Genomic DNA, 20096 nt, shown 5'->3' on the forward strand with positions numbered 1-20096 from the left:
TTTCATTTTCTTATTGTAAAAGGGATGTACAGAGGGGTTACAGTTTCATACATAAGGCAGTGAGTACATGTCTTATCCAACTTGTTAAGCCGTGTACCTTTGAACACAAAGAGAAAAACCATTTTGTTTTCTAGAGAAATAGGAAAATGCAAACACCATTAGGCATGAGATAGGAATCTTATGTGGAGGAAATGACTAACAAAAAACTAAGGGGTGATATCAATAAGCTAGAAAATTCTAGTTGGAGTAGACTTGAGTTTGAAGAAAAATTGTAATGATAATTGATACAAAATAAGTAACAAAATTGTCAATGAACATAGTTTAAAAAAAAAGATAGTCAGCAACAGAGCCCTCTTAATTTTATGGGTTCTGTTTTATCAAATGCTTCGGGAATAGTAAGAGTTTATGTTGATCATTCCAGAAAGCACAAAGTACATTCTTTTTACTATCATAATGCTAAATATAGACAAGTAAAGCAAACTGTGGGCCAGTGCCAATACATATTGCTTATATTACATTTATTGGTTTTTGAGACATGGCCTTTCTATGTAGTGTAGGCTGGCCTTGAACTCGAGATCTTCCTACCTCTGCCTTCCAAGTGCTGGGGTTACAGGCTTGTATTACCATGTTTGGTTTTGCACATTGATTTAAAAACAAACACTATTTCAAAGAAGATAATATATCTATGCATTATATATATATATATCTATGCAATATATATATATATATATATATATATATTTTTTTTTTTTTTTTTTTGGCCAGTCCTGGGGTTTGGACTCAGGGCCTGAGCACTGTCCCTGGCTTCTTTTTGCTCAAGGCTAGCACTCTGCCAACTTGAGCCACAGACCACTTGTGGCCTTTTCTATATATGTGGTGCTGAGGAATTGAACCTAGGGCTTCATGTATATGAGGCAAGCACTCTTGTCACTAAGCCATATTCTCAGCCCCAACATTTTATATGTTTTGTGTGTGTGTGTGTGTTCTGTGTATTATTCAAAAAGGAACAAATCTACTTTTTGTTTGTTGGTGTGACCAGCTGATCTGGGAAGATGACTGAGGATTTAGTATGTGTATGTGAAAATTTATGAGAAGGATCTCAGACCTAACCAGAAAAATCAGAAATGTCTGTCTCTACAAGGGGAGAAAATAGTACAGGAAAGCACAATGTTAAAAGTTGTAGCCTAGGGCTGGGAGTATGGCCTAGTGGCAAGAGTACTTGCCTCCTACACATGAAGCTCTCAGTTCGATTCCCCAGCACCACATATATGGAAAACGGCCAGAGGGGGCGCTGTGGCTCAAGTGGCAGAGTGCTAGCCTTGAGTAAGCAGAGGCCAGGGACAGTGCTCAGGCCCTGAGTCCAAGGCCCAGGACTGGCCAAAAAAAAAAAAAAAAAGTTGTAGCCTAGTAATGCTCCAAATACCTGGAGTCTAAGGATAGTAAAATGACAAATTTATTTAACTAGAAATTTCAGACTCTCCCATTTTTATATATCTTTCTTACTGAAAATTTAGAACATGCAAAAAAACAAAGGGAGAAAATGGAAACATCTTGGAATCCCATCACTGATAATGTTTTAATGTCCATCATTGTAGTTTCCAGAGCTAGTGATTGTGTGTGTGTGTGTGTGCACACATATAATTGTGTGTGCATATATATGTATGTCTGTGCTTTATGTGTGAGTAAATCAGGTTTTTCTACTTCTATCCTTTACTACTAGTATGTTATGAGCATCTTTCTATGTAATTAAATATTTATATTAAACTCATACTATTCCATCATTTCTCTTTCTCATCATTTATGCAATCAAATTCTTAGGATTGTTGATTATGCTTTTTAAAAGAATAGATTATTTATGAGAAAATCTTAGATATAAAGTGATTTTCATTTATTTTTTAAGGGTAAAATGAATTAATCTCAGATCAGTGTTCTTTTCACATGGGTATACTCCGAGCTTCATCTTAATAGTAAATAAATCTAGCTGAAAAAGGGCTTATCTTTCTGAGTTGTTCTACCTAAAGTTATAGTATGGAATCTTTTAGCTCAATATGAGTCACATGCATAACCCTGAACTAGCTGCTATGTCTGGAATGGAATAAAATTGGACAGTCTTGAGTCATGTTCTCACCCTTGGCACCATCTAGAATGGAGTGAGGGAATTAGCCTTACCTAAATGTTGTGAACTGTGAATAAAGGTTTGGAGGAAAATTGGGATTGTACTACTGTAAAGTTTTTGTAGAGGTAGGGAGTAGAAATGAACTTGATAGGCAGATGAAAATAAAAGATTCCTTGTATATTGTCTTTAATGTATTGATCTCACAGAGACAATAACAATCCAAACTATTGAGTATTCTAGGATTAAGTGTCTAGTTTAATCTTATTTCTCACCATGAGTTAGATGGTATTACTTGGACTTTATTAATTGAAGAGTAGAAATTAAATAAACCTTTGCTCCTCAACAATTCCATGTAGACATGTAGAGATTTCAATTTCAGTTTGCCTCTCTTTAGGATATGCTCTCATATTGTAAAGCTGAGGAAAAAAAATACATTTAAGACTCTTGAAGAAGAAGAGCAAGAGACCATGATGCATCCCATTAAGGCCATTCACATTGGGTCCTCACATTGAAAGGATAATTAGAACCAGCTACATAAAATGAGTTACTGATTTTACTTGAGTCATCATGACAAGAAGTTGCTTCTTTCCTTTTCTCTAAAGGTTATGGGACCAAGAACTCTTAACATCTGTTTGGGGGGGCAGAAATTATTGTGAAGAGATTAACATGGAAGAGAATTCTCAAATGGCTAAGTGCTGGTGGCTCATACCTGTATCCTGGCTACTCAGGAGAATGAGATTTAAGGATCATAGTATGAAGTCAGCCAGGGCAGGCAACTCTATGAGACTCTTTAATTAAATAGCAAAAAACCAGCAGTGGAACTGTGGCTGAAGTAGTAGAGTGCTGTTCTTAGGCAGAAAACAAACCAAAAATCCCCAAAGAACAAAAAACTAAGGGATAGCTCCATGCTGAGTTCAAGTGTCATGACCTGAACTCCAACCCCCCCCCCCCCCCCCCAATGCCCTAAGAATTCTCAGTGACCAGCCTAGGAGATGCATGTGAAAGGGAAAGGACAAGATTGTTGTTTGCCCTGGTGATATAGCATTGAGAATCTGGTCAGGTATGTAGATATCTTCTTAGTTGAACTACCTCTTTTTCTTCTAGCTCTAAGATGACCAATAGGCTCCCAATTGAATGAAGTGTCAGTGATCATGATTGACAGGTAAAGCCATCCAGAAGACTGTGTTGGGAAGAGTTCCGTACCTAGTAGAGAGGAGGATGGATAGTGATATCTGGAATAAATACCATAGGGGAAAGTAACAATATGCTTATTAGATATTTGAAGTCCCATGAAGCAGCAGCTTCTCAGAGTGATTGTCAAGCCACATGTATATGAGAGTCACACTGCTAAAGTGTCTATGAAGAAGAAATTCCATGGTTAGAATTTTCCCAATTCTGACAGCACAAAAATGTACAGCTTTGCTTTCCTAAGGATGAAACGGTTTCAGTTTTGCTTTGAGAACTTTTGACTAGCTTTAGAGACAAGACAAAAGGTTTACATGCTGTAAGTAATGTTTGGGGGTCACTTTTCTTATTAAATGAACATTATTGATGTCAATATCAATCTGGTTATCAGTCATTTATCATTTCTTCACTTATCTATCTTAAATATAATGCAGTTAGAGTTCTAAAGAAGTTTGTTCATTATTATTTATCTTTTTCCTTCTCATTTTGCAGATCTCTGATTGGAATCATCACCTGGCACTGCCTAAAAAGAATGTAGTGACAGTTCTGGCAAACAGTGGAATTATTGGCTTAAACTCCAGCATAGCATAGCATTTCTTCTCTTTAACAGCAATTCATAAAAGAAGAAAAATGTATGGAAGTGCAAGAACAATCACCAATCTGGAGGGTAGCCCTTCTAGGTCACCTCGTTTGCCAAGGTCCCCTCGTCTGGGCCATCGAAGAACGAGTAGTGGAGGTGGGGGAGGAACAGGCAAGACTCTGTCTATGGAAAATATCCAATCCCTTAATGCAGCCTATGCTACATCTGGCCCCATGTACCTGAGTGATCATGAAGGAGTAGCTTCAACCACTTACCCAAAGGGCACTATGACTCTGGGCAGGGCCACAAATAGAGCTGTTTATGGAGGTCGAGTCACAGCCATGGGAAGTAGTCCCAATATTGCTTCGGCTGGACTTTCCCACACAGATGTCCTTTCATACGCAGATCAACATGGTCTGAGCAGCTCAGCTCATCATCACCACCACCAGGTCCCTTCTATGTTGAGGCAGGTAAGAGATAACACCATGTTAGATCTTCAAGCCCAGCTCAAGGAACTTCAGAGAGAGAATGACCTCCTCCGGAAAGAGCTAGACATCAAGGACAGCAAGCTGGGATCCTCTATGAACAGCATCAAGACTTTCTGGAGTCCTGAGCTGAAGAAGGAGAGAGTATTAAGGAAGGAAGAGGCAGCCCGGATGTCTGTCCTCAAGGAGCAGATGAGAGTTTCTCATGAAGAAAACCAGGTAGGTTATGACTCCTCACAGTGATTTTCAGCCTTGATGTCTTACTGAGTAGTTGGTGTTTTGCAGGTAGATCCAGGACCTGTACAAAGGAAAGTTGGTCGCCTTCAAGAAGATGGTAACAATATATATTTGACTTACACACTTGGGAAGAACACAAGGAGTATGACATCCTACCTTGTGACCTCTATTTCCCAACAACTTTTTCACATCATTACAGAAGTAGGGGAGGAGCACCTCACCTTGCTAACTTTTATATGTGGTTAACTATGTTGTTTTTATCAGCAGTTGCAATGGCAATTTAGAAGTTACTCCCACTGAATACAAGAAGAAATGCTAACCACAGAGTAAACACTTCACATTAAAGGCCACATTAGACTGCTGAATTTATTTCTACTGAAGTACAGCAGTGTTATTTTCTAAAATGAATGGAGTTTCATCTCTAAGTAGCAAACTAAACAATATAAGATGGGTTTTACCTGGTACACAATCAACTTTAACTTAGTCTTTCTTTACCCATTCACTATAAATTTTCTGCCATATGCAAGAGGCCTTCTTTCTCTTTGATCCATCTGCAAGATTAGTGAGATTGCTTTCCCAAAGTCTCCCTGTAGTTACGCTTCTCCCTTCTTTCAAGTCCTAAGTATTACTCATTGTCTCCAGAATGAAGTCTATGCTCTTGACTCAGCTCACAGCATCTTCTACTGGAATGCGGGGCCCAGGATTACCAGCCTAACATTGTGCCCCCTAGGGCCTGCATCTGAACTACGTGAACTGCAGCTTGGCAGTTCCTGAACACACAGGGCTTTCCACCCCCATGCCTAGGTTCATGCTGATTTCTTTGTTATCTCATTGTTAGCTGCCCCTTCTCTATTTCACTTCCGATGTAGTCAGTCTCCAAGGCCTATCTTCTATGTGGCTATTTTTATTGAGGCTTTGGAGTCTGACATGCCTGGTCTTAAAATCTCATCTTTACCTCTTACTAGTGGTGAGAGAAGGGCTAAAAGATGAGGAGTAGAGAGAGCTATGCCATTTAGCTCAAGAATCCTTAGGTAGCATTTTCCTTTTTCTAGATATTTAAGATGACTCCAGCATGACTTAACGAGCCATTGACCTACTGATGCTCGCTACTCTTCTTGGGTTTGTTTTTCTCTGGTTATCACTTCTTTGGACTCACATAGCTGTGGCAACACTGGCAACTTGTACAAATATCTGCCCTTTCTGTGCATGAAGAGCGATCTCTATATCCCTTTGATGATCTGAGACTGCATTGCTGGTTTTCACATGTGGAAATTTGATTTTTTTTTTTAAGTTGGAACACAAAGCTTTGTTCTTTACTCCTAAATCAGATTAACATTCTTTGCTGCCATTTCTAGTTTCCTGATATTTCTGGTTCACGAACTCTTTGTGACCCCATCACTTTGAGGCGCTTTCCCCTCTGTTCTGTATTCTTTTCCTCTTGCTAGTTCTGTGTTTGGAATAAAGCAGTTTAGCAAGCATAAAAATAGTAACAAAAAGGGTTGAGAGCTATTCTTTGAGCTGTCAACTCCAAAATGACTTTTTTGTTGTTGTTAGTTATGGGGCTTGAACTCAGGTCCTGGGCATTGTCTCTATGACCTTTTGCTCAAGGCTCTTCCATGTTGAGCCACAGTTCCACTTCAGTTTTCTGGTGGTTAGTTGGAGATAAGAGTCTCATGACCTTTCCTGTCTGGGCTGGCTTTGAACTGTGATCCTCAGATCTCAGCCTTCTGAGTAGCTAGGATTATAGGTGTGAGCCACCAAAATGATTTTTATCTCATGCATCTACCATTAAATTTGCTTGTGAGCACAGAGCCCCAATTTTAAATGTATGCTAATTTTAAAATTACATGATGTGCTGCAGTATTCTCTATTGCATTCACAAAAATATGGACAAATGAAATAGTGTTAGGTTGAAGTAAGTACATTTTAATGCTATACATAACTTTTTTGCTTTTTGTTTTTTGGAGATGGGAGTAAGGGAATTTGGATCCTTTGTTTTGCTGGGCAGGTGCTCTGCCACTTGAGTCATGACCTTCATCCTTTTTGTTTTCTTTAGTTATGTTTTGGATAGGGTCTTGAATTGGTGTTTTCCTTGGTATTGTGACTCTCTTACTTATGCCTCCCATGTAGCTGGGACTCATTTTTGTTAACTCTTTGTTTGGCTTCAAAGTGTAATATCTTAATCTCTGCCTCTCTATTACTAAGTTACAGATTACAGATGTGAGCCACCATGCCCAAACTCTTTTATGCCCTTAGTAACAATACTTTAAACCACTTTTTCATTTCATTCATGAGGATTGGGTAATAGCCATAGTTGCCCCAATGGTCCCATATGGTCCTTTTGTTCTTACCAGTAAGTACTGTGATCACAAGATGCTGTGGTCTTATGGGTGACAAGTGATTATGACATTTGACTAGTGAAACACTACATTCTTAATTTGTGTACTACATATAGGTAAAGTATTATTTTATCTTTTAGGTTAAAAATACTAAAAAGAAAGCACATTCCATCTGATTTAGCCCCTGTTATCACTGAATTTGATTCTGGTACCTGAGTTTTTTTTCATGTATGTCTGTCTGAATTAGGGACGGGAAGGGGAACATTAAAATGGTGAGACAAAGGACAAAAGGCAAACTGATGCAACAGTAATACTTACAAGACAATATGTTGTAAACTGTACAACTTGGTGGCGGGGGATTGAGGAGGAGGGAAGATGGGAGAAAAATGAGGGAGGTGGTAACAAGTTGGACAAGGAATGTACTCACTACCTAACGTATGTAAATGTAACCCCTCTGTACTTTACCTTGACAATAAAAATTTAAAAAAAGCACAAAGAGCTCAAAAGTCACTTTGTTTGCAATATAATGTAGTACCATATGCAAAAAACAAAAGTTTGATAAAAAGCAAGTTTATTTCTTTAAATTGAAGCACTTTCTTCTCAATATTAAGGATTCCTTTCAGAGAGGTAAGTGCATGCCTATTGCTCATGATAAGGTAGATTCTTCTGCGGTATCCAACAGGCTTCAAATTTCAGTGGCTTAACCCATCAGATATTTTTTCTTTTAATTTTTTTACATATATTTTATGTTCTTTTGACATCAGTTAGTTGTACAATTGGATTACGTTAAAAAAATGACAATGCAAGCAATTTGTTGGGATATAACCATGGGCAACACCAATAAGAGGTTGGAGAAGTAAGTTTGGAAAGAGAGGAAAACTCCTCAAGGCATACATTATTTAATAACATACAATTATGGGAGAATAAATCCCATTACACTAACAAAAAAGTTCATGTATGTATACAATGCTTTTGGTTATGGCTACTCCTCAGTTCTCCTCAGATATTTGTTATTCATGTGAAGTATGGAGCTGGTCAAGTGATTTGCAGGGTAGGTCTTTTCCATGCAGTGACACAAGATCCAGGCTTTTGGCACCTTTATGCCTGGCTTTAAGGGTCACTACACCAAGAGAAGATTTCCTGCAGGTGGCACATTAGTCTTCAGTTCTTTGGACCAGAAGCAACATATTAAAGGAACTAAGTTGTGCAGTCCTCTCCTCTGTCTGACAAATCGAGAAAAGACAGTTATGGGGGATAACTATCCCTATCTGTGCAATTTTTATGTTTGTCAAAAATGTGGAACTAGCTGAAATAAAGTTAGAGAAACAAGTTAGATAGACTAACTCTGCTATGGCTGCTGCCACCAGTGGGCATCTGCTGAGGCTTGCTTATATGCTGGTGATTGTTCTAAATGACCTTGTTTTGTGCTTATAACAATAATCTGAGGTAAGTACTAGAAATATCCTCATTTGTACAGATAAAATGTACATGTAGAGAAAATATAACTTACCCAAGTTTACACAATTTAGTAAGTGATGAAGCTGGGTTTTTATGCTGAGCTGTCAACAGAATCTTGGTTATAATTGGAAGATCATACTTCATGTGTGTTAGATGAAAGTGATATGTTTCAAGTGATTAAGAATGTGACTTAGTGTAACTAGAATTCTTATTCTTAATTAGGAGGCTAGATATTAATAGTTTTTGTGCTATGTAGGATTTCTAGCCAGCTTTCTATCACTATAATAAAATATCCAATGTAAATAGGTTTTGAAGAGAAAAGTTTCATTTTGGATCACAGTTTTGGAGGGTCCAGTCCAAGATTATATGGACCCATTGATTTTGGATTCTGATGTGCATGCTTGATGGAAATAGTGGATAGTGCCTAGAGGAGAAAACTTATCACCTTGTGACCAGAAAGCAAAAGTGCTAGATGAACTGGCCAGGGTCCACCATCTTCTTTAAGGATGTCTCCAGTTACCTAACGACCTCTAATAAGGGCCCTTCTGCTAAGGCTCCATCATCTCCCAGAAGCACCGCCCCATGGGGGACACTTACCTAAATCATAGCGTAATTATTTTTCATAATATATTTTTTAGAGGAGAATATCACAGCCCCTTTTTCTATATGGAAGAAAGGAACACAAAAGATTTAAAGAACATTTGTTTGTGTGTATATATGTGTATGTTTCTGTTTTTTTTTTTTTGTGCTAGTATTGGTGCTTCAGCTCAGGCTTTTTTTGCTTACATCTGGTTCCTATACCACTTGGGCTATACCTTCAGTTCCAGATTTTTTGGTAGTTAGTTGGAAATTAGTGTGTTGAGGATTTGTCTTCCTGGGCTTGGCTTTGAAGCTCAGTCATCAGATCTCAGCTTCTTGAGTAGCTAGACTCATAGATATGAATCATTGGTGACAAGCTTTAAAAATTCCTTTTTAATGCAACAATAACCAGAGACTACAACTACAAATGTAATTCTTCTGGGTATGTTTAAATAATTAGAATTTCACTAACAAATTCAGATGATCTAAAACAATTTGAACTGTACTGGGTGAGGTAAAATGGGAAGCAGGCCAGCTATGGAGTGGAGGTGAGGAAACACAAGTCCTAGCTACTTTGGAGGTTCAAGTATGAGAATTACTTTAACTCATGCATTTGAGACCAGGCTGGGAAGTCCACAAAGACTCTGTACCTCAAAAAAGCAAATAAGCCAGATGTGGTGCCTTATGTCTCTAACCTTAGGTATTTGAGAGAATGAGATCAGGAGGATCAGTTTGATACAGCCCATGCAAAATGTTAATGATTCCTAATCTCAATAAAAAACCTGGGCATGGTGTCCATGCCTGTCATTACAGCTATGCTAGAGGTGTATGTAGGTGACTGAGGCTCAAGCTGGCCTGGGGGTGGGGGTGGGGAGACCCTATCTGAAAAAGCGGCTAGCAGTGTGGCTCAAGTAGTAGAGTACCTGCCAAAAAAGTAGAAGGTTCTGAATTTAATCCAGAACCACAAAAATTCTCCCAAATAAACAAAAAATCCTTACGGATTTATATCTTGCAGTTTGGTGCATAAGTTACTGACTTTTCATATTCCTGGACATTTTTTTTTTTTGCTACTACTATCTTTGTATTTCCAATGGCCTTTTTTTCCAAGTAAGTTATACACAAAGCAATTTTTAGACATTTCCCTAGGTTGTGTGTAGCTTGCCATGGTTCTGCTTGAATATAAATAGCATCACACACTAGGAGACTGTACTAGATCTAATATTTACTCATCTCACACAGAAGTGGGACAAGGTCATGAAGAAATGTAATTCAGGAAATATAAGTAAATTTGTCTGGGGAATGTTACAGCTTTTAAGCAATGGTTATAGGATCATTTCTATTTCTGGCTTGACACAATCGGAAAGAATCTACTCTAAATCAATATGAGTTCAACATATAATTTATTTTTTACAATGAGAAAATATTAATTTATAATTTTTTATTATCTTTAGTTGTACAAAGGAATATCACATATCACTTTATGTGTACAATGCATCTGGATGAATGTCATCCTTACTGTCATTCTCCCTCATCTCTCCCAATCCCACTCATCCTCCCAAGTTAATGTGGTTTCATTTTCAGGTATGTACATTCAATATTGTAATTGTATTTGCCTAGCCTCCTCTCTATCTGCCCTCTCTTCTCTTGACCTTCTCCCTCCAGACAACACATGTTCCAGCTTCTTGGTATTCATTTTGTTAAACTATGTTAGTTGTTAAAAAGAGTTAGACCATTGCAGTCCTCCTGTGGGAATACCATTCTTCAGACAATATGTTTATGTATACATGCATATGATCCTGTGTATGCTTTCATATATCAACATACGATTTATTCTTCTATTGAGCATGGAACTTGAAAAAGTTGAGAAAGAGCTCATTTAGGTGTCACCTTTTTAAAAATTATTTATTTGTATACTGTAGGGACATTTATAAAAAGTTGACATGAACTAGTTGTGCAAGGGGATTTCATTTTAAGAAGTGCATTTATGTATACAGTGCTTCTTGATCATAATCACCCATCTTTCATTCTTCCTTCCTCTTTCCCCTTCCCAAACTATTCTCTTCAAGTCTGCCATTTAAGCAATGTCAGTCAATGGTGTTCTGAAATACTCATTTGGTGTTATGTTTTATGATATGCTGAGTTATGCCAATTGGAGGTGAGTGGTAGGGTTTATTTTATTTCATCCCATGCAAACTTCTGTGATGCACGGTGTCACAATAGGTTGGCTGCTGACAATGAGGTGCACCTGCCTATCCCTTTGTGATGGGCCTGGGAGTTGAGTCTCATCATGTTTGTGGGTGGGGCTTGTTTGGTTTCTTGTCCAAAATTTAATGTGTCGGAAATTTTATTTCTAGTGTAATTATGTAAGAGATGGTGGAACCTTTAAGAGGTAATTTGGTAATGGGGGCTCCACCCTCATGAATGTATTTTTCTTAATCTTTTTCAAGAACTTCTTTGTTTTTTTGCCAATCCTGTGGCTTAAACTCAGGGCCTGAGCCCTGTCCCTGGCTTATTTTTGCTCAAGTCTAGCACTCTACCACTTGAGCCACAGTGCCACTTCCAGCTTCTTTCTATATATGTGGTGCTGAGGAAGTGGACCCAGGGCTTCATGTATACGAGGCAAGCACTTTACCACTAGGCCATATTCCCAGCCCCTTTTTCAAGAACTTGGTTGGGTCTGTTGGCATTAGATTAGATCTTGTGGGATGAGTTGGTTTGTGAGGGACTGAGTTATTTAATAGCAAGGGCATGTTGTCATAAATCGAGATTACCTCTACTGCTTTGGTCTATTGGGTATGTGCCCAGTCCTCATTCTTTTTTTGTAATGGTTCTGGGGTTTGAGCTTAGGAATTGGGTCCTGTCCCAAAGCTTTTGTGCTCATGGCTAGTGTTCCACCACTTGAACCACAGCTCCACTTTTAGCTTTTTTGGTGCTTAATTGGAGATATGAGTCTCACAGACTTTCCTGCCTGGGCTGGCTTTGAACCATGGTCTTCAGATCTCAGCCTCCTGAGTAGCTAGGATTACAGGTGTGGACCACCAGTGCCAGGCTCCAGTCTTCACTCTTGCACATAATTCTTCTGTATGATGTACCATGCAATAGGATCCTCACCAGAAGCCTAGAAGATGCAGTCATCATGCTCTTGGACCTTTAAATTGTAGGCTAAATAAACAAGTTTTTAAAACATACCTATTAGTAGTATTTTATAATAGCAGCTAATGGGCTAAGACAGATATACTCACTACTGAGGTAGACCCACCATCTACTGGGCTCCTTTATTTCTATGACTACAAGTCAGAGAAACTATGGGTACATTTTTAAAGGGAAAATGAAACTTCCAAGGAGGATTTTCTGTTCATATAAATAGACATACTGGAAATGTCTGTGCTGGAGATTCGTAGTGCACATATTCTGGATTGAATTATGTCCCCTCCAAAAACCATGTTAGACTTCTAACCCCTAATTTCTCAGAAAGTGGTCTTACATGGAGATTGATTGATTGCTGTTGTTGTGGGGCTTGAACTCTGGGCCTGGGCACCGTTCCTGAGCTCTTCAGCTCAAGGCTAGCACTCTACCACTTGAACTACAGCACCATTTTCAGTTTTCTGATGCTTAATTGGAGGTAAGAGCCTCATGGACTTTGCTGCCCTGGGTAGCTTTGAACCAAGATCCTCAGCTGTCAGCCTCCTGAGTAGCTAGGATTATAGGCATGAGCCACCAGTGCCTGGCGAGATTGAGTTTTCATAGAGGTAATCAAGTTAAAATGATGTCTTTAGCATAATCCCTAATCAAGTTTGGTTTCTTTTCAAAAAAGGGGGAAATTTGGATGCAGATGCAGACACATATTGGGAAGATGGAAGAAGCCACACAAAGGTGACTTCAAACAGAAGATCCTGGGCCACATCCTTTCCTGACAGCTTTTCAGACTTCTGGCCTCCCAAGCTGTGAGACAACAAGTCTACTGTTTAAATCACCACATGTGGTACTTTGCTATTAACAGATCTAACAAAGAATTGTACCAGCCAGACGCAGGTGGCTCACACCTGAAATCCTAGCTACCCAAGAGCCTGAGATCTGAAGATTGTGGTTCAAAGCCAGCCCAGGCAAGAAAGTCTGTGAGACTCTTATTTCCAATTAACTACCAGAAAGAAGTGGTGCTGTGGCTCAAGATGGTAGAGCACTAGCCTTGATTGAAAAAGCTCTGGGATAGCACCCAGGCCCTGAGTTCAAGCCCCACGATTACCACCACCAATAACAAAAGAATTCTACCATGTCACCATGTGAAATGGTGAAACTCTTGTTAAATGCTATTTGTGAAGTTTGCTTAACTCAGCAATTTACCATTCTTATTTAACCATGAAATGTTGTTTTAAACCAAACATCTATGTATTAGGGAGCTATTGCTGCACTAACTCCAAATCACCATTATTATAACTGTCCCAGCTATGCTTTCCCCCTCTTCTTATCTTGAATATTGATGTGAGGCCTGGGGCAGTGGTAGCCTTCTTGTAACCATATTGTAAACATGGTTATATATGTAACCATGAAGTTCACAGAGGGATATGCCCTTTCATCTTTGAGCAGTTGGCCACCAGTATTGGCAATAGCCTACCTCTAAACTTACGTGAGAAAATTATTCACTAAGTTACTGTTGTATGGGCATTCTTTTCAAACAAATGTTGGACCTGTGTGTCAGTTTTTCATTTTATCTTTGAGTTGCAGTGTATTGTGTGTTTCCCCTGGTATTACATAGGCATGTCGATTTAGAAGTAGTTTAGCACTAGGACCTAATTTGGAATGTAACTCTTACGAGGACAAAAAAAAGTTCGTTTTCTTTATCTGAAAGCAGTTTTCCTTAAATCTTGAAGTATAATGCTCTCTCTCTCTCTCTCTCTTTCTCTCTCTCTCTCTCTCTCTCTCTCTCTCTCTCTCTCTCTCTCTCTGTTGCTTCTAAGGATTGAACTCTGGTCTGGGGACTGTCTCTGAGCTTTTTTGCTAAATGCTAGGACTCTACAACTTGAGGCAAAGTTCCACTTCTGGATTTTTTGGTGGGTAATTGAAGATGAGTCTCCCCGACTTCCCTGCCCACAGTGGCTTTGAACTGCAATCCTCGTATGTCCAGCCTCCAGAGTAGCTAGGATATAGATGTGAGCCACCTGCCCCTGGTGTTTCTTTTTTACCTACCTTCTCAGAAAGCTGGAAAAAGTTTGGTCCAGATTTAGTTGATGACCTACTTAGAAGTACGATTTTAAATGCTTTCCACAGACAGGTAAGAACTTCTTTGGCTCTGAAGATGTATGAGATGGCACAGTGCCAATAGTTGGTTTCTTTGTTTGCTAGAATGGAGAATGATTTGAAATGAGCTATACATTTTTGTCACAGATGTCAGTGTGTTTTGCCTTATTAATCTCTTGTAGTCAACCCTAGAATCAGCCATGTGCTCCATATTAGCAGTCTCACATATTTTTATTCCCAGGGTTTCTTCTGAAAGACCTGGCTCCTGGGAGAAGAGGAGGCATTTTTATATGCTGCATCTTGGGAGATGTAAATGATTTCCTTCTTCCATTTTCCCCATGGATCATGTTATTTGGACACTGGGATCACAACAGCACATCAACAACCAGAGAAAACATTTCAGTAAAAAGATTACTTTAGTCTCACCTGTGCCGAAGATACTTATTGAGACCAAGTTTCAATAACAAGTTTCAAAACATGCACTGCTTAATAAAATTCCTCATAGACATCATTTTCAGAATTTTAAGAGGCAAGTCTGTGTTGACTGGAGAAAAGTAACGGTAATTTTTATCGGCCAACACAGATGGGGTGGGCTCTCTTCTGGCTAGAGTTCAAGTCCAGTTTCTGTAATTAGTTTCAGGTGGGCTCTTGTGCTGTTGTTTGGGTTCATTGACATCTGTGTGCAGACTCCTACCATTCCCAGTTGGCATTTAGACTCAGTCAGTGGTTTGACTTTGCAGGAATATGGAAAATTATAAATCTCTCTCTCATACATATCCCAGATAAAGCTGCTGCTCTAAAGGTCAGGTTTTGAAAGCTGTGGAAAGCATTTAAAAAGTTAGGGAAGTAGATTTTTCAGCAGAATATGGGTGTGCAGCCTGACAAACAATTCTGGCATGTGCACTTTTCTTCTGTGTGTCTTTGAAGCCAGCATTTGATTGTATTTTAGAAGTGACTGTAGCCATTTTTCTGTGGGTCTAGAGAAAAGAAACAGACTGAGGCAGCTACTTCCCAATTTATAACCCATGCTAGGCTCAAACTGTTGGGTTCATCTATATATAGTTATCAGATTAATTGGATGGTTCTCAACTAGGCCAGGAATGATGTTAAAATTTCTCAATGTATAGGGAATCTGCCTTCACTTACTGATCAGTAATGTCAATAGGTACAAGGTTGAGAAACTGAGCTTGCCAATGGTTACTTCACCTGATGCCTTAGTCAGTGCTTTTCCTTCACTTAGTGCAGTGATAATGGAGATGCAGAAAAGCTAAACCCTGATTCATTATTATGTAGGGAAGAATTGGTTGCAGTGTCTTTTTCTCCCTCTCTTTCCTCTCCCCTATGCTGGTCCAGATTAGTAACAAGGAATTTTCAAATACCTTGAATGCTTTTTTTCCTCTCTTTTTAGAATTTTTTTTTAAAAACTGAAATTGGTCAGCACTCTGGTAAAGTTCATTAAGAAAATGAAACTTCTTTTTTTTTTTTTTTCAAATTTTTATTATCAAACTGATGTATAGAGAGGTTACAGTTTCATACGTTAGGCATTGGATACATTACTTGTACTGTTTGTTACCTCGTCCCATGTACCCCACCCCTCCTCCTTTCCCTTTCCCCCATGAGGTGTTCAGTTCACTTATACCAGTTTTGCAAGTATTGCTTTTGTAGTTGTTTCTCTTTTTTTTACCCCGTGTCTCTCAATTTTGGTATTCCCTTTCAATTTCCTAGTTCTAATACCAGTATACATGGTTTCCAATATACTCAGATAAGATTACAAAGATAGTGTAGGTACAGCCATGGGAAGGTGATACAAGAACATCGTCAATAATAGTAGCTACAGATACACATGGGACGTTGAAAGTAGTTACAACTGTGATATAACAATCGTTTCCATAACATGGAGTTCATTTTACTTAGCATCATCTTATGTGATCATAAGGGTATTGCCATTGGGCTCTTGTGATCCTCTGCTGTGACTTGCCTATACCTGTACTAATTATACCCAATAAGGGAGACCATAGAGTCCATGTTTCTTTGGGTCTGGCTCACTTCACTTAGTTTAATTTTTTCCAAGTCCTTCCATTTCCTTACAAATGGGGCAATGTCATTCTTTCTGATAGAGGCATAAAATTCCATTGTGTATATGTACCACATTTTCCTGATCCATTTGTCTACTGAGGGGCATCTGGGTTTGTTCCAGATTCTAGCTATGACAAATTGCGCTGCAATGAACATAGTTGTGCTAGTGGCTTTACTGTGATTTTTGTTTGTGTTCTTTTGGATAGATACTCAAAAGCGGGGCTGCTGGGTCATAGGGGAGTTCTATATTTAGCCTTCTGAGGAATCTCCATACTGCTTGCCAGAGTGGTTGAACCAGTTTACATTCCCACCAACAATGAAGAAGGGTTCCCTTTTGGCCACATCGCCTCCAACAGTTGTTATTGTTAGTTTTCTTGATATATGACATTCTTACTGGGGTGAGATGAAATCTCATTGTTGTTTTGATTTGCATTTCTTTTATGGCCAGTGATGTAGAGCACTTTTTCATATGTCTCTTGGCCATTCTCATTTCCTCATCAGAGAAGTCTCTTTGTAAGTCTTTAGCCCACTTGATAAGGGGGCTATTGGTTCCTTGTGGTTTTATTTTGGAGGAAGGTAATTTTTTTAGTTCTGCATATATTTTAGATATGAGGCCTTTGTCCATTGAATGGCTGGTAAAGATCTTCTCCCAGTCTGTGGGCTTTCTGTGTATCTTGCGAGCTATGTACTTTGCTGTGCAGAAGCTCTGCAGTTTGATGCAGTCCCATTTGTCCAACCTTCCTTTGATTTGTAGCCTTTCTGGGTCTTTGTTAAGGAAGTTCCGTCCTGAGCCAAGGAGCCCAAGTGTTTCTCCTACTTCTTCCTTTAGCGTTTTCAGGGTGTTTGTTTTGATTTCGAGGTCTTTAATCCATTTGGAATTGATTTTGGTGCAGGGTGATATATAAGGATCTAGTTTTAGTTTGTTGCATGTGTTGAACCAGCTTTGCCAATACCATTTATTAAAGAGGCTATCTTTCTTCCAAGCTATTGTTTTAGCTCCTTTATCAAAGATTAAGTAGGCGTAGTTCTGTGGGTTCATTTCTGGGTCTTCAATTCTGTTCCATTGGTCTTCAGGTCTGTTCCGGTGCCAATACCAAGCTGTTTTTATTACTACAGCTTTATAATACAACTTGAAGTTGGGTATTGTGATTCCTCCAGCATTGTTCTTTCTGCTTAGGATTCTTTTTGCTATTCTAGGTCTTTTATTGTTCCATATGAATTTCTGGATTGCTTCCTCTATTTCCTTAAAAAATGGTGTTGGGATATTAATGGGTATTGCATTGAATTTGTAGATAGCCTTTGGCAATATTGCCATTTTGATTATATTTATCCTCCCAATCCAGGAGCATGGGAGGTTTTTCCATTTCCTTAGTTCTGACTTAATTTCGTTTTTCAAGCTTTTAAATTTCTCATCAAAGAGGTCTTTCACTTCTTTGGTTAAGGTTATTCCTAGGTATTTTATGTTTTTGGGGGCTATTGCAAAAGGAGTTGCTTTCCTGATTTCAGCCTCGGTCTTCCGGTTGTTAGCATAGAGAAAGGCCGTTGATTTTTGAGGGTTTATTTTATATCCTGCAACTTTGCCAAAGTTTTGGATCAGCTCTAGTAGCTTGGGGGTAGAGTCTATGGGATTCTTTAGGTATCGGATCATGTCATCTGCGAAGAGAGAAAGTTTAACTTCATCTTTTCCTATTTGGATCCCCTTTATATTTTCTTCTTGCCTAATTGCTCAGGCTAGGAATTCTAGTACTATGTTGAAGAGCAGGGGAGAGAGTGGAAATCCCTGCCTTGTTCCTGATTTTAAAGGGAATGGCTTTAGTTTTTCACCATTTAGAGTTATACTTGCTGTTGGTTTGTCATAAACTGCCTTGATTATATTCAGGAATGTTTATATTCAGGAATGATTATATTCAGAAATCCCAGTTTTTCCAGGGCTTTTAGCATAAATGGGTGCTGGATTTTGTCAAAAGCTTAGAAAATGAAACTTCTTGAAAACTATGATCTGTACATTTTGATAGTTCCTGATGCTGATGTTGAGAGGGAGGTATAACAAGCGTTTTTGAGCACCTGGAATTTCCTATATTCTTACTGTTTGTGCTGCAAAGTCTTGCAAGATGTGTGTGGCTAGCATTATATAGACAAGATACAAGGCAGGGAGATTAAGTGGTGTGCCTGTGGCCTCACCTCTAGACAGAGTAGGAGTTGATGATCTCAGATAGGTTTAACTATAGAATTGTGCTCTTTCCGCTCTTATGAAGAGGAATTTAACAGGCTTATTACTTAGCCACTAAAGATTTCTGTGCTGAAATGGGAGTTCTGATTCGGAGTAGGGGTAGCTATGTGCACTATATAGAAAAGATGGGAAGCAAGAATGGGAAAAGGGAATTAGTAGTGGGAGGCAGCAGAAGAGACAGGGCAAGCAGAAGGTAGGTAGGTGGCCAATGATTTCCTGTCAAGTAAGTGAGCACAGATTTCCTGCCTTGGAAACCTGTCCAGAGGATGGGAGAAATCAACTCCATGATGATGAAAAATGAAAACTACAGGTGTGAGAAGAAAGAATTTATCTTTCTTGAGATTTATTTATGAACTGCCAGATCCTTTTAAGCGTTTATCACTTTAATAATTTCCTGAATCAATAGAACTTCAGGGAAGCTTTTGCAATGGGCCATTAGACTCCACTGAAGATGATCTCATTAGTCCAGTTGGAACTCTTCTGCAGTTTGCCTCCATCTTGAGGAACTTGAATGCAACTTGCCTCTTGGCCTAGAAGACCTTTAGCTGACACTCTTGACTTGATATTTAGTTTGATTGAGGTGATTACTCTAGTCAGGCTTTGTCCTTCGGATGATTTCATATCTCCTTCCCTCTTCCCTTTCTCCCCCTACTTCCTTCCCCCACTCCCTTCTTATTCCTTCTCCTCTCGTGATACTGTTTTTATATATCCCTCTGTGAAAAATTGCCCATTCAAGAGGAGCATATGTGTCTTGTCTTATTTAAATAAGTGCTCTACAGGAGCTTCCTGGAGTTCTGTTGCAATTCCAGAGAACTAAAGTATCTGATTGGCCCAGCTTGTATCCAGTGTCTATTCTTTGTCTAGTTAGCGGTGGCTAAGGGATCCAGGACCCCTGGCAGTGCTTTGCAGTAAGTTTTGGTGGGGGCACAATGGGTAGATTGTGGGAGTGCGTGGGTAAGATGCTAGGGAGGGAATGACTGTTGTTGGGAAATATGTTTGCAGAACACATGATTGAAAGTTTTGGATATTAGTAAAATCAAGATCAATTAAGACTTTGAGAGTTTGGAAATTTAATGTCTGTTGCTTCTGTTTATAACTAGTCATTTCAGCAACAACTTCAATTGCCTTCTGGATTCTCATGACCTTTATACTCATCTTGTCAATCTCTACCTCTGATTGTGCCCTCTGGAGAAATTCCAGAAGTTGTATTGATGGACACCAGGATCAATTCCTGCCATCATATTTAGTGGACCCACATGGCTACTCTTGTAATCTAATCTCAGATTCTGTCCTTCATGGAACTTTCAAATATTCTTTACTTCTGCAGACGCATGTAGTTTTGACATAATGCATCCAAAGTTGATGGATTTTAGTGCTAGCTCGGATCTGCTAACTTTTAGAATTAGGTATATTCCAGTTTGGTGTTTTCTGTTTTAAAGTTATAATAGCTTGAGTTGTAAAAAGTATCTTAAAATTTAGTAAATACTAAAATAAAACGGTATTGACTAGTTAAAAAAAGTATCTTAAGAAATTGCTCTTGGAAGAGAGGTAGCATATTACTTGAAAAAGAATGGGA

The 20096-nt window shown here is 38.9% G+C and overlaps 1 protein-coding gene across 8 annotated transcripts in view; it reads left to right on the forward strand.

Moving 5' to 3' along the window:
* Erc2 (ELKS/RAB6-interacting/CAST family member 2) overlaps positions 1–20096 on the forward strand; it is a 973754-nt gene that overhangs the window by 26597 nt on the left and 927061 nt on the right. For all 8 annotated transcript variants that reach the window (XR_007212331.1, XM_048355798.1, XM_048355799.1 and 5 more), the window contains exon 2: positions 3794–4585. Coding sequence is in view for 7 of the 8 variants with exons in the window: in XM_048355798.1 (XP_048211755.1) it covers positions 3932–4585 (654 nt within the window). In the remaining variant the exon portion in view is untranslated. The remainder of the gene's footprint in view (positions 1–3793; positions 4586–20096) is intronic.

The sequence above is a fragment of the Perognathus longimembris genome, chromosome 10, assembly GCF_023159225.1.
Source record: "Perognathus longimembris pacificus isolate PPM17 chromosome 10, ASM2315922v1, whole genome shotgun sequence".
Lineage (NCBI taxonomy): Eukaryota > Metazoa > Chordata > Mammalia > Rodentia > Heteromyidae > Perognathus > Perognathus longimembris.